This window comes from Mirounga angustirostris, unplaced genomic scaffold, assembly GCF_029215605.1.
Source record: "Mirounga angustirostris isolate CCGP_5_RB_7025 unplaced genomic scaffold, mMirAng1.0.hap1 SCAF_11, whole genome shotgun sequence".
NCBI lineage: Eukaryota > Metazoa > Chordata > Mammalia > Carnivora > Phocidae > Mirounga > Mirounga angustirostris.
The window spans coordinates 83209476-83223904 of NW_026991719.1; the positions used below are offsets into that span (position 1 = coordinate 83209476).

The 14429-nt window shown below is 39.8% G+C and overlaps 1 protein-coding gene across 1 annotated transcript; it reads left to right on the forward strand.

Annotated features, from left to right (window-relative positions):
- Window positions 1-4618: 4618 nt before the first annotated feature.
- LOC123833782 (large ribosomal subunit protein eL33-like) lies at window positions 4619-4953 on the forward strand. Its single transcript, XM_045862382.3, has one exon. It carries the CDS (start codon window positions 4624-4626, stop codon window positions 4951-4953), a length of 330 nt encoding a protein of 109 aa, XP_045718338.1. The 5' UTR covers window positions 4619-4623.
- Window positions 4954-14429: the final 9476 nt, after the last annotated feature.

Genomic DNA, 14429 nt, shown 5'->3' on the forward strand with positions numbered 1-14429 from the left:
TCAGTGGCCCTTTAAATGTAATCGACAGTAAGACTGAGGGTCAATGCACACTGGTTAAATGTAGGGCCTCAGCAGCCACACCGAATCTGTTCAAATCTTGGTCTTGTGACCTGCTAGCCCTGCCCTCACTTCGCCTCAGTTCCCTGATGTTTAAAGTCAGGCAACAGCAGCTCCTCCTCACAGGCTGCGGTGATGATTAAGTACAGGTTTATCACGTACAATAGCATGGGGCACAAAAGGGGTCAGTAGCAATATTGACCTTTTTTATCATTATTATCATGCCAGAATGGATCAGTAGAGATTTTAGGGCCACTGTTATTATTATGTGGACTTATACTGACTGGCTTGAATTGACTTTAATAATACGGTGTTTATCATAAAAAAGTAATTTACAAAACTATAAGTAGATGGTCATGTCATTGCTAATCTTAAAAATGCATGATTATACATGTATGGTAAAATTTCTGAAAAAAAAATATACAAATGATCACAGTGCTTATCCATGGGAAATAGACTTTCAAGGGTATTTAATGATTTTTTTTCCTTTTGAGCAGTATCCATTTTTAACTACCATAAAAGTGTCTTGGTTTTGAAGGTGAAAAATAATAAGAATGAATAAATTTCCCTAGACCTCCCCATAGGAGAGTGGCTCAGCATCAGAATGGGGAACATCACTAAACCAAGGGAATTATGCACTAGTTGGTCTCAGACTAATTTTTGAATCTACACAACAGTGTCAGGGACACCGCAGATGCCTAGGGGAAGGGCAAGCATGCTGCTCAAATAAATCTTACACTGGAGAAGTCCTCCGGTGTCTCCATTCCCCAGGACTTAGTAAAGGTCATGAGAGGAAAGTAGTTTCACAGCATGCTTCTTTCTCTTCTCTCTAAATAAAGCCCCTTGAACTGAAAGCAGGCTCATGGGTCAAACCTCCCACTTAGCTAAGCAGGGAACCTACAGTGGAGGGAATTTGGGAGGGAGCAGGAGATTGCTCAGTGCTCTCAGCCCACAGCTTCCAGAAGTGAGATGCTTCAACAGCGGGTTTCAGGGGGAAGTTTAGTCACAGGCTCCTTCAGCCCAGGGCCCAGGGCAACCAACACACGTGGATTAAAACACCTCTAACCCTCAATGAACGTAGGGATGTGGATGTTAGTCTGGACACAAGAAAATGAACTCCCTGCAGTCACTGTCATCTCTCACTAGGATGGCCCAGATCAGGTTCCAGATGTACAGGCCTAAATGAGTAACAGTGTGAATAAAAGCCAGAAACTTAGGCCTGGGAAAAAGGAAGATGTTTCAGGTTCAGGAGACACCTGACAATGTTTGGGGCTAGCTGGACCCTGGGAACTCTAAGACTAAACAAAGCTGATTTTTAAAAAAATGCCTGAAAATAATATCCTATCTGCCAATTCTGCTATAGCATGTAAAGTGAGAAAATGGGTGTGTCTATTTTAGAAGCTCTGAAAGAGAATACATACCGGATATATACTTGTAACATATATATTTGCTTCCATGCTCCTCCAAATTCCAGTGGGCTCTATGAGTTGTTCATGGTAAAGTCATCTCCTCTGTTGGGGAGAGAACACAGGAGAGATGATATATATATGTGTCAAAGTTTTACAGTATTACATACCAGATACTTCCTGTTGGTTTCTTCATTTCTCCTCACAGCAGCTCTGTGAGGTAAGTACCAACTTGCCCATTTTACAGATGACCAACTACAGGATCACACGCATCTACTTAGAAGCATCGTTCTTCATTTTCTACAGCTTATTTTTTCCCAATGAAAAGACATAATTTTTAGAAACAGAAACATAGATGTTTCCTTCACAGCAGATTACAAAATCAGTAACTGTGTTGTGATCCCAATGCTCCTCAAAAAACATTTATATAAAAACAATGAAAGGACATGCATCATTTTATATCCTACTCATGCCTTTATATCTACATCTCATGTTTACTAAATGTGAATCAGATGTCTGCTGTGTGACAGACACTGTCCATCCAATTCCACATCTGCATCCACATCTTCCCTCTCTTGATATCTAGACTGGAGATCTAGAAATATCCACAGGCCACAAGGTGAATATTAGTGTCAAACCCAGGGATCGTGAGGTATGACATTACAAGCAACTTTAGCCCAACCCTGACCCTGAGTCAAGATGAAAACCCAGCATCTAAGCAGGAAATAAGGTGGTTGAGCAGGGAGATGCTATACCCTGGGAAAAGGCAACTTGTAACACACACCTCCATCATCTTGAATAGCACTAAGAGGCTATGACCTTCTCCTGAGGAGACCTTATTCCCAGAAAGAGAGTGAAGGACAAGGTAACAATTGTGTGGTTTCAGTCTTGGTTCTCTCATGGTTGTAAACTAAAGGTTTTACTTTCTCTTTAGTCTGTGGCCAAGTTATGTGGAAGATTTTGGAAATGATTTTGTGTTTCTCCTTATCACTAGGAGGGTGGTCCTCTCATTTAGACCTGAGAGGGATCCATCTAAGGTGACGTGGAATTTCCACTTCATAAAAGACCTCATCTCCCAGTTGTGTGGGTCTGGACTCACATCCACAGGAGAAAGAAGAGAGACTGAGTTCTCAAGACAAGCCCAAGACCAGGATCCTGACCACCATCTAATTCTCCTGACTTAATGACATGGTTTTCACAGATTTCTCACAATATGGTCACCTCCCCAACTGTTCCTCCTATGCCTGACACCCCAATATGGTTCACTTCTCTCATCTCTCTCCTGTCCACAGAAGCACACTCACTAGAATCCCTCTATAACCTGGAGGCGGAGGAAACTTTTCAGCTATGCCTAAAAATCTAGAAGCAATTAGGGAAAGAGTTATGTATTTAATTTCATTTAAAAATTACATGGCAAAATCCAAAAAAAAAGCAAAGCAAAATGAAAAATTACAGATTGGGAAAAATATTTACAACTTACATCACAAATGGTTATATCCATAATATACAGAGTTATGAAAAAAAATGAAGACAAAAATACTCCCAAAAAACACCAGGAAAGAAAAAGGGGCAATACATACAAACATGTTTTTCACCAAAAAAAAAAAAAGGTGCCTTAAACATGTAAAAATTGCTCAGCCTAACTCATAATAAGACATTCAAAGAAAAAAATAACTACTTCTTCTCACCAGTCTGTGAAGAAATCAGCATTCTCATGCATCACTGAAGGTAATATGAAATGGTTCAAACCCTGTGGATGGGATTTGATGCTATCTAATAAAATTACATATGTATTTCCTCTTAGAACCAGTAATGTCTCTTTTAAGAATCTATCCTAAAGCAATAATACAAAAAATGAAAAGGTATAAGTACAAGGTCATTCCTTAAAGAAAACTTCGTAACAGCAGAAAACTAGAAACAAGACAGCTGTCCACCAATAGGGGGTTGGATGAATAAGCTATGGCACATCTACATCCTGGTGTACTATGCAGCTTAAAAAGCAATGAGAAAAAAAAGAAAAGCAATGAGGACTCCCTCTCTGTACTGCTTTGACTATATTGTTCAGTGAAAAAAGCAAGGTACAGAAAAATGTATAGAACTGTTTCTGTCCAATATGATAGTCATAGACACACAGAACCATTTAAATTTATCTTTTTAAGATTTATTTATTTTAGAGAGAAAGAGCAAGAGCAGGGGGAGGGGCAGAGGGAGAGAGAGGGAAAGCAGACTCCTCACTGGACCCAGTGTTTGGTCCCAGGACCCTGAGATCATGACCTGAGCCAAAACCAAGAGTTGGACATTTAACCAACTGAGCTACCCAGGCGCCCCTAAATTTAAATTAGTTATATTAAATGAAATCAAAAATTCAGTTCCTCAGTTGCAGTAGCCACATTTTAGATGCCGAACACCCACATGTAGCTAGTGACTACCAAGTTGGATAGCGCAGATACAGAACATTTTCATTTCTGCAGAAATTTTTATTACAGAGCACTGGTGTAGAATATGCCACCTTTTACAAATGAACAGGAGAGAAAACTAATATATATATTGTAAATTATTGTATGTTTTAAAATTGGAAGGTTAAAACACAACTGATAAAAATTATTACCTATAAGGTGACAGAGGAACCTATAAGCCCAGGATAGAAAGAGATGATGTATATTCCCATAAAAAATATAATACATATTTACAGGCTCCAGGTAGTAGAAAGGACAATCAACAGTGCAACACAGTAGCAATGAGCATCTCTAGTTCCCAGACTGAATCCTCTAAAAAAATATTTCCCCCTAAAAGAACCAGGCTTCCTTGAAGAAATAGCTGATTCCAGGGCTGAGTAGGGATTGTACCAGATGAGCTGGACCAAACAGCTCATGCCAGAAAGGATATCAAAGACACAAAAGCCAACCCAAATGGACTCCCACAGGCCTAAGATAGACCAATTGAACATCAAAAACATTAATGGCTGCAACAGAGCACAACCTCAAGTATATAAACATCTAGAGCTCATGATGACACACTTAAAGAAAAACAACACACAAAACAAACTCACAGTTTGTTCCAGGCGAAACAACTCTTTATTCTAAAAAGTGGAAATAGCTCTTTCTGCCATCTTGGAGCCTGTGGAGGCCTGCTGGGAACAGGACTCCTAAAACGCCAAATAATGTCTGGAAGGCTGTGGTCCAAGGCCATTTTTGCTGGCTATAAGCAGGGTCTCCGGGACCAGAGGGAACACACAGCTCTTAAAATCGAAGGTGTTTATGCTCAAGATGAAACGGAATTCTATCTAGGCAAGAGATGTGCTTATGTGTACAAAGCAAAGAACAACACAGTGACTCCTGGTGGCAAACCAAACAAAACCAGAGTAATCTGGGGGAAAGTAACTCGTGCTCATGACAACAGTGGCATGGTTCGTGCCAAATTCCAAAGCAACCTTCCGGCTAAAGCCATTGGCCACAGAATCTGTGTGATGCTGTACTTCTCAAGGATTTAAACTTAATGAAAAGTAAATAAATAAAGGCATACATTTGTTCTCTTGTAAAAAAAAATGTGGAAGTAGTGAAAAAGAAATAAGCAGTCATCCTTCCCTTCTGTGTGGACCATACCTCAGTGTAACCATGTAGTTGTTGAGAGGAAGTTTGTTTCATAGAAGAATTCTAACTAATAAATGAAGAAATTATAGAATTAAAATATCACTCCTTACAGCTGTTAAAGAAATGTAAATCTAGGCAATTACCTTTAAGAAGCTACAAAAAAACCTGAGTTAAAAAGTGGATTGGAAATTTAATAATGGGTGGATCAGGCCAACAACACCTGACAGACAGCACATGGAATAGAGAGGAAAGTGAGAGAAAGGGAGAGCACATGAAACACAGGGGCAATGGGTGAGCATGTGCTTGCCTGTCCCCACTCAGGTCACTGGAAGCTGTCCAGTGATGCTGTGCCTCTTCCCCAGCTCCATCCCACAGCCCCCTTCCGCACACAGCAGTGACACCGAAGCTCTCACATCATGGAAATGTGGGCTCATCCCTGCTTGCTGCTCCATGTCCAAGTATTGTCTCCGGTACTCATGCTATGATGTTCATGTCAGAAACACTGCCTTGACAGAATGAAGGAGGCAAAATTGGGAAGAGGAACTAACATTTTGAGGGCCTACTAGATGTCCCATGCTGTACGTTGTTATTTTCAGACTTTTTTACTTTAAATCCTCTAAGCAATGCTCTGAGGGACATCATTACTTCCTTTCTACAGACTGGGAGATATTCAAGCTCACAGACCAAAGTCCATGCTCAAAGAATTCTAGGGAGGTGACAAATGGACACAGAAGCCAACCTGAAGGGGCAAACACTGGCCAATTCTGTGACAATGTGACGAACAAAATAAATAATTATAATGTTAGGTGGTAACCCTTTCAGCAAAATAGGAATCTATGAGTCATAGTAGTTAAATAAATGAATGAACAAATAAATAAACCATAGGGGAGAGTGGGAAGCTCTACCCAACATTTGAACATCAACTAATAAATCTAGAAGGAATGACAGAATTATAAAAGCAACACTTCATAACGATCATAGTAATGAGTGATTCAAGCAAGAATCATAAATGGATTTTCAGGCTGTACCAAGTCCCACAGCAGTCATTGAGTCACCATGGTAACCATGCTGGCCAAGGAAACCTGGGAAAAAGCATATAGCAACCATCCTGATTTGTCTCCTAACATGTGCTGGGAACTGAGGAGGACTGACATAACTCACAGTAACTCACCACACATATTCCTCACAAGAAATACTCCTTCCAGCTTCAACAATACACACATACACACATGCACACGCACACATGCGCACGTGCACACACATACACAGAGTTATACATATGCTCTCCCTCTTTTTCTTACCACCCAAGATCCCAGGAATTCATCGAGGTGGATTTATTTGGGGATAAAGAAGGAAAACACCACAATTCAATTTTAACCACACATATAAGGCTGAACGCTACTTATCTATTTCATTTTAGTGACTATTTTTCTGGAGATGACCTATAGAATTTTCTCTGGAACATTTTTCTCCCTAGATTAAGTACTTTGTCAATAATATCTAAAAGCTAATATGGAAATCTAGGCAAATGAATATTATGGTGATAAATTTTATGCATCAACTTCGCAGGGCCACTGTGACCAAATATTTGATCAAACATCATTCAGGTTGTTTCTGTAAGACAACTTTTGAATGAGATATACATTTAAATGGGTAGTCTTTCAGTAAAGCAGCCAGCCATAAGGTGGGTGGTCCTCATTCAATCACTTGAAGGCCTGAATAGCATAAAGGGCTGATCTCCCCTGAGCCAGAGGGAATTCTGCCAGGAGACTTGTCTTTGGAATTTATCCACAACATCAGCATCTCATGTTTCTCTAGCCGACAGCCTTCAGACTCCAACTGTAACTCATTCCGGAGTCTCCAGCCTGCCAACCTCCCCTATCAGATTTTGGACCTGCCAAGCCTCCACAATCTCATGAGTCAATTCCTTAAAATAAATCTCTGTCTATATATAAATATGCTATTCGTTCTGTTCCTCTGGATGACCCTGGCTAATACAGGTGCTAAGCATCAAGTATCCTCTCCATCCCAGAGTAACTTGTGCTTTCAACTGAAAAGATTCCTGGCAACATTTGAATATTGACAGTGCAGTGAAAATATAATACTTGAAAAGTATAATAAAAATATTACCACTGGGGTGCCTGGGTGGCTCAGTCCGTTAAGCATCTGCCTTCGGCTCAGGTCATGATCCCAGGGTCCTGGGATCGAGTCCTACATCAGGCTCCTTGCTCAGCGGGGAGCCTGCCTCTCCCTCTGCTTGTGCTCTCTTTCTCTCTCTGACAGATAAATAAATAAAGTCTTTAAAAAATATATTACCATTGAGGGGCACCTGGGTGGCTCAGTCAGGTAAGCACCTGCCTTAGGCTCACATCATCATGATCCTGGGGTCCTGACAGCAAGCCCCCCCACCCCCCGCGTTTGGCTCCCTGCTCAGTGGGGAGTCTGCTTCTTCCTCTCCCTCTGCTCCTCCCTCTGGCTTGTGCTTTCTTGCGATCTCTCTCTCACTCTCTCAAATGAATAAATAAAATCTTTAAAAAAAATTACCATTGAGACAACCTACTGAATGGAAGGAGATATTTGCAAATAATATATCTGATATGGGGTTGATATCCAAAATATATATAAGAACTTATACAACTCAACAGCAAAAAAAAAAAACAACCAAAAACACATAATTCAGTTAAAAAACAGGCAGAGGACCTGAAAAGACATTTTTCCAAAGAAGACATACAGACGGCCAACAGACACATCAAAAGATACTTAAAGTCATTAATCATCAGGGAAATGCAAATCAAAACCACAACGCAGTATCACCTCACATCCATCAGAATGCCTAGTATCAAAAAGACAAGAAATAACAAGCGCTGACAAGGATCTGGAGAAAAGGGAACCTTTGTGCACTGTTGGTCAGAATGTAAATTGGTGCAGCCACTGTGGAAAATTGTAAGGAGGCTCCTCAAAAAATTAAAAACAGAACTGCCATACAATCCAGGAATTCCACTACTGGGTATTTATACCCCCAAATGAAAATACTAATTCAAAAAGATATGCATCCCTATGTTTACTGCAGGATTATTTACAATAGCCAAGATATGAAAGCAACCTAAGTATCCATTGATAGATGAATGGATAAAGAAGATGTGGTATACAGTGCTCGCTTCGGCAGCACATATACTAAAAAAAAGAAGATGTGGTATACAGAAACACACACAAACACACACTCAATGGAATATTACTTGGCCATAAAAAAGAATGAGATCTCGCCATTTGTCAAAACACGGATGGACCTACAGAATATTATGCTAAGAGAAATAAGTCAGAGAAAGACAAATACCAAATGATTTCACTTATATGTGGAATATAAAAAAACAAAACAAATGACCAAACAAACAAAAGAAGCAGAAACAGACCCATAAATACAGAGGAAAAAAACTGGTAGTTGCCAGAGGGGAGAGGGATGAGGGGATAGGCAAAATTTGTTTAAAATATACTGCCACTGACAACAGCATCAGAAAGTATGAACTACACAGAGGTAATCTATGTAGCACAGCTATGTCCAAAGATGTGTAAGGACTACACTCTGAACAGTGTAAAACATTGCTGAGACAAATTAAACAAGGCCTAAAAAAAGGAGGGACATACCATCTTCAAGGGTCAGAAGACTCAGTATCATTAAGATGTCTATTCTTGGGGCACCTGGGTGGCTCAGTCATTAAGCATCTGCCTTCAGCTCAGGTCATGATCCCAGGGTCCTGGGATCGAGCCCCATATCGGGCTCCCTGCTCCATGGGAAGCCTGCTTCTCCCTCTCCCACTCCCCCTGCTTGTGTTCCCTCTCTCGTTGTGTCTCTGTCAAATAAATAAATAAAATCTTTAAAAAAAAAAAAAGATGTCTATTCTCCCCATGGTGATCTATAGATTTGATGCAATTCTAAAAAAATCCTAGCATACTTTTTTTTAGAAGAAATTGACAGGCTTTTTCTAAAACTCATGTGGAAATGCAAAGGGCCTAGGCTATGAAAATAACTTTGAGGGCGCCTGGGTGGCTCAGTCGTTAAGCGTCTGCCTTCGGCTCAGGTCATGATCCCAGGGTCCTGGGATCGAGTCCCACATCGGGCTCCCTGCTCGGCGGGAAGCCTGCTTCTCCCTCTCCCACTCCCCCTGTTTGTGTTCCTGCTCTCGCTATCTCTCTCTCTGTCAAATAAAAAAAAAAAAAGAAAAAGAAAAAGAAAATAACTTTGAAAAAGAAGAAAGTTGGAAAATAAGCACTACCTTATTTCTAGACTCATTATGAATCTACAGTAATCAATATAGTGTAATATTGGGACAAAGGTAGAAATGTATATCAAAGGAACAAAATGAAGAGTCCACAAATACCCACACATATATAGATAACTGGTTTTCGACAAACCTACAAAGGCAATTCAGTGAAGAAAGGACAGTCTTTTCAACAAATGGTTCTGGGACAAGTATGTATCCATATACACAAACATAAATGGTGATCCATATATTGTACCATATGCAAACATCAACTCAAAATGAATCACTAACAAAAGTACAAGAGGTAAAACTATAAAACTTCTAGAAGAAAACACAAGAAAAAATTCTTGTGGCCTTAGGTTAGGTGAAGATTTCCTAGATATGACATCAAAAGCAAAATCAAAACCATAAATGAAAAATTAAAAACTAGAAATCCTCAAAATCAAAAACTTCTGTTCTTTCAAAGACACTGTTGAGAGAATTAAAAGACAAGCTTCTGACTGCAAGGAAATATTTGCAAATCTTATATCTGATAAAGGACTTGTATCCAGAATAAAAAACCTTACAAAATCAATAAGAAAACAGACACTCCAGGGACACCTGGGTGGCTCAGTCAGTTAAGTGTCTTCCTTTGGCTCAGGTCATGATACCAGGGTCCTGGGATTGAGTCCCGCATTGGGCTCCTTGCTCAGCAGGAAGCCTGCTTCTCCCTCTGCCTGCCACTCCCCCTGCTTGTATGTTGTCTCTCTCTCTCTTTCTCTCTCTCTCTGAAAAATAAATAAGATCTTTAAAAAAAAAAAAGAAAGAAAACAGACACTCCAGTAAATAAGTGGGCAAAAGATTTGAAAAGATGCTCCACCAAAGAAGGAATACAAATGTCAAATGAGCAAATGAAAAGATGCCGAACATCATTAGTCATTAGGGAAATGTAATCCCACTATATCCCTCTGAGAATGGCTAAAATAAAAACAGTGACCATACCAAGTCCTGACAGAGTTGTGGAGGATGGAACTCTCATACACTGCTGGTGACAATGAAACATTGTGCAACCATGTTGGAAAAACAGTTTAGCACTCCTACAAAGTTAATTTTACAAATTCTTTAAGTAAATACACCTCAGTATTAGAGAAAGAAAACATATGTCCAAGCAAAGACTTATACCCAAATATTCATAGCAGCTTTATTTATAAGACTGAAAATAATCCAAATATCCATTACCAGGTCAACAGATAGAACAAATTGTGGTATATCCATAAAGCAGAATATTAGGCAACAAAAAAGAAGGAAATATTAACACATGTAACAAATGGATAAATCTAGAAATAATTTGGTTGAAGGAAAGAAGATTGGCAAAAAAGAATACACAATATATGATTCCATTCATATAAAATTATAGGGAAAAAAATTAATCCATAGTGACAGAAGATCAGTGGTTGTCCAGGAATGGGGTAGAGTAACAAGGACAGAAATACTGGAGAGAGATGGATGGGGCACTACAATGGGGTATGAAGAAGCTTTTTAAGGTGATGGATATGTTCATTATCTTGACTATAGTATTGGATTTACAGGTACATACATATTAAAACTTATTAAAAGCAAAAATTTTAAATATTTATAGTATATTGCACGTTAATCATACCTGAATTATTTGTAGAATATTTATATATTCATAATTCTGTGATGCAATTAATTAGATGAAAGATTCCCACCATTATGTTCTTACAGTATTAAAAGATCCACACTATGTCTTGTCAAATTGGTCCATGGTACATAGAACCAAAAGAGAAATAATCACTTCCAATGAAATATATCCAAATATTTAGGGAAAGTTGATGTCCATTTCCTCCCAAAATACAGAAAAGAGTATATATTAGGAGAATGATCGGGGCGCCTGGTGGCTCAGTCGTTGGGCGTCTGCCTTCGGCTCAGGTCATGGTCCCCGGGTCCTGGGATCGAGCCCCACATCAGGCTCCCTGCTCGGCGGGAAGCCTGTTTCTCCCTCTCCCACTCCCACACCCCCTGCTTGTGTTCCCTCTCTCGCTGTGTATCTCTCTGTCAAATAAATAAATAAAATCTTTAAAAAAAATAAAGATCATAATGATATCTAAGAGTAACGGGTTATTTTAGGGAATGTGGCATGGCTGCGTATCATTATAATAGGGCAAACTCTAGAGTAACAAATAATTTTTAAAATATTAATTTCTAGGAGCTCCCGGCTGGCTCAGCTGGTGGAGCATGTAACTTTTGATCTTAGGGTGGTGAGTTCAAGCCCCACCATTGGGTTTGGAGCCTACTTAAAAAACAAAACAGGGTCACCTGGGTGGCTCGGTCTGTTAAGCATACAACTCTTGATTTCGGCTCAGGTCATGATCTCAGGGTCATGAGATTGAGCCCCATGTCAGGCTCTGTCCTAGGGGTGGAGCCTGCTTAAGATTCTTTCTCTCCCTCTTGCCCCTCCCCCGTTTGCACTCTCTCTCTCAAAAACAAAACAAAACACACACACAAAAAAATAAAATATTATGTTCTAGTCACTGACATTTTAAACACCTGGAAAATTTCTGGCTTCTGGCCCATTAAAAAATGTCATTACATAATGGGAAAAAAACTATAGCCACCGGGGGAAAAAATCTATATTACAATGTCAAATTGCTATGAAGATCTAACAACTGCACATTTCCACACCTATCTATGAGGTACATGGGAATTACCAATTATTATTTATATGATGAGAAAAATGTTTATATTTATTGCAAATGCATGTTAAAGATCAACTTCGACCTATAACTGTATGGTCAACTAATCTTTGACAAAGCAAGAAAGAATATCCAATGGAAAAAATCTCTTCAACAAATGCTGTTGGGAAAACTGGACAGCTACATGCAGAAGAATGAAACTAGACCACTTTCTTACACCATGCACAAAAATAAGTTCAAAATGGATGAAAGACCTAAATGTAAGACAGAAAATTATCAAAATCCTAGAGGAGGACACAGACAGCAACCTCTTTGACTTTGGCTATAGCAACTTCTTACTAGACACATCTCCAGAGGCAAGGGAAACAAGAGCAAAAATGAATAGGACTTCATCAAGATAAAAAGCTAAAGTGAAGGAAACAATCAACAAAACTAAAAGGCAGCCTGCAGAATGGAAGAAGATATTTGCAAATGACATATTGGATAAAGGGTTAGTATCCAAAATCTATAAAGAACTTATCAAATTCAATACCCAAAAAACAAATAATCCAGTTAAGAAATGGGCAAAAGACATGAATAAACATTTTTCCAAAGAAGACATTCAGATGGCCAACACACACATGAAAAGATGCTCGGGGCGCCTGGGTGGCTCAGTTGGTTAAGCGACTGCCTTCGGCTCAGGTCATGATCCTGGAGTCCCGGGATCGAGTCCCGCATCGGGCTCCCTGCTCAGCAGGGAATCTGCTTCTCCCTCTGACCCTCCCCCCTCTCGTGTGCTCTCTCTCATTCTCTCTCAAATAAATAAATAAAAATCTTTAAAAAAAAAAAAAGAAAAGATGCTCAACATCACTCATCATCAGGAAAATGCAACTCAAAACTACAATGAGCTATCACTTCACATCAGTCAGAATGGCTAAAATTAACAACACAGGAAACAACAGATGTTGGTGAGGATGCAGAGAAAGGGGAACCCTCTTACACTGTTGGTGGGAATGCAAACTCTGGAAAACAGTATGGAGGTTCCTCAAGATGTTAAAAATCGAACTAACCCTGAGATCCAGCAATAGCACTCTAGGTATTTATCCAAAGGCTACAAAAATACTGATTCAAAGGGGTACATGCACCCCAATGTTTATAGCAGCATTATCAACAATAGCCAAACTATGGAAAGAAACCAAGTGTCCATCAATTGATGAACGGATAAAGAAAATGTGGCGCATATATACAATGGAATATTGCTCAGCCATCAAAAAGAATGAAATCTTGCCATTTGCAATGACATGGATGGAGCTACCGTGTCTTATGCTAAGCGAAATAAGTCAGTGAGAGAAAGACAAATACCATATGATTTCACTCATATGTGGAATTTAAGAAACAAAAGAGATGAGCGTAGGGGAAGGGAAAAAAAGAGAGGGAAGCAAACCATAAGAGACTCTTAATGATAGAGAACAAACTGAGGGTTGTTGGACAGAGGTGGGTGGGGGATGGGCTATATGGGTGAAGGATATTAAGGAGGGCACTTGTGATGAGCACTGGGTGTTGTATCTAAGTGATGAATTAAATTCTAAATTCTATTCCTGAAATCAATACTACACTATATGTTAACAACTAGAATTTAAATAAAAATTTGAAAAAAGGGGCGCCTGGGTGGCTCATTCGTTAAGCGTCTGCCTTCGGCTCAGGTCACGATCCCAGGATCCTGGGATGGAGCCCCGCATTGGGCTCCCTGCTCCACGGGAAGCCTGCTTCTCCCACTCCCCCTGCTTGTGCTCGCTCTCTCTGTCAAATAAATAAATAAAATCTTTAAAAAATTTTTGAAAAAAAAGAGCAACTTCCTTCACCAACTAGACAACTATTTTTCAGCAAAAAAAAAAAAAGGCTTCTCTAAGATGAACCTCAGGAGTTACTACACAGCCTGTAGACACTGAAGGAATAAAATTCCACCTGTTAAACCTCTTCTGCCATGAGATCAAAATAGCTCTCTATTTTTAGACCAGTTTGTGAACCTCACAAGAGCTATTCCACATCATGCTTTTGTTCAGATCTATGCACTCACTTGAGCCAGGCATCAATTTCCACCAGGAGAGTGGAACTTCTGTTGGGGTCTCCTGAGGACTGCTGCCCTTGAATCTGGAGTAGAAGCTTCTACAGCCATCAGGACACAGATCCTCAGAACCTGCCTTCTTCAAGCACCTGATATGAGTTGCATGAAGAGCTGCACAGGGAGAGACAGATCCAGCAATCACTATGATTTACTGGCCTAAGTATGTGCTCAGCACCATGCCAGGCACTGGGTTAGTGGCAATGACACTGATACAAACTGCATCGTGATCGTAACCACCACGTTTTAATAGGCTTCTCACAGAGCCTTTTTCTCCTCCTTTCCTAGTTTATCCTCCAACATCAAAGGTGAAAAGGAGTGAG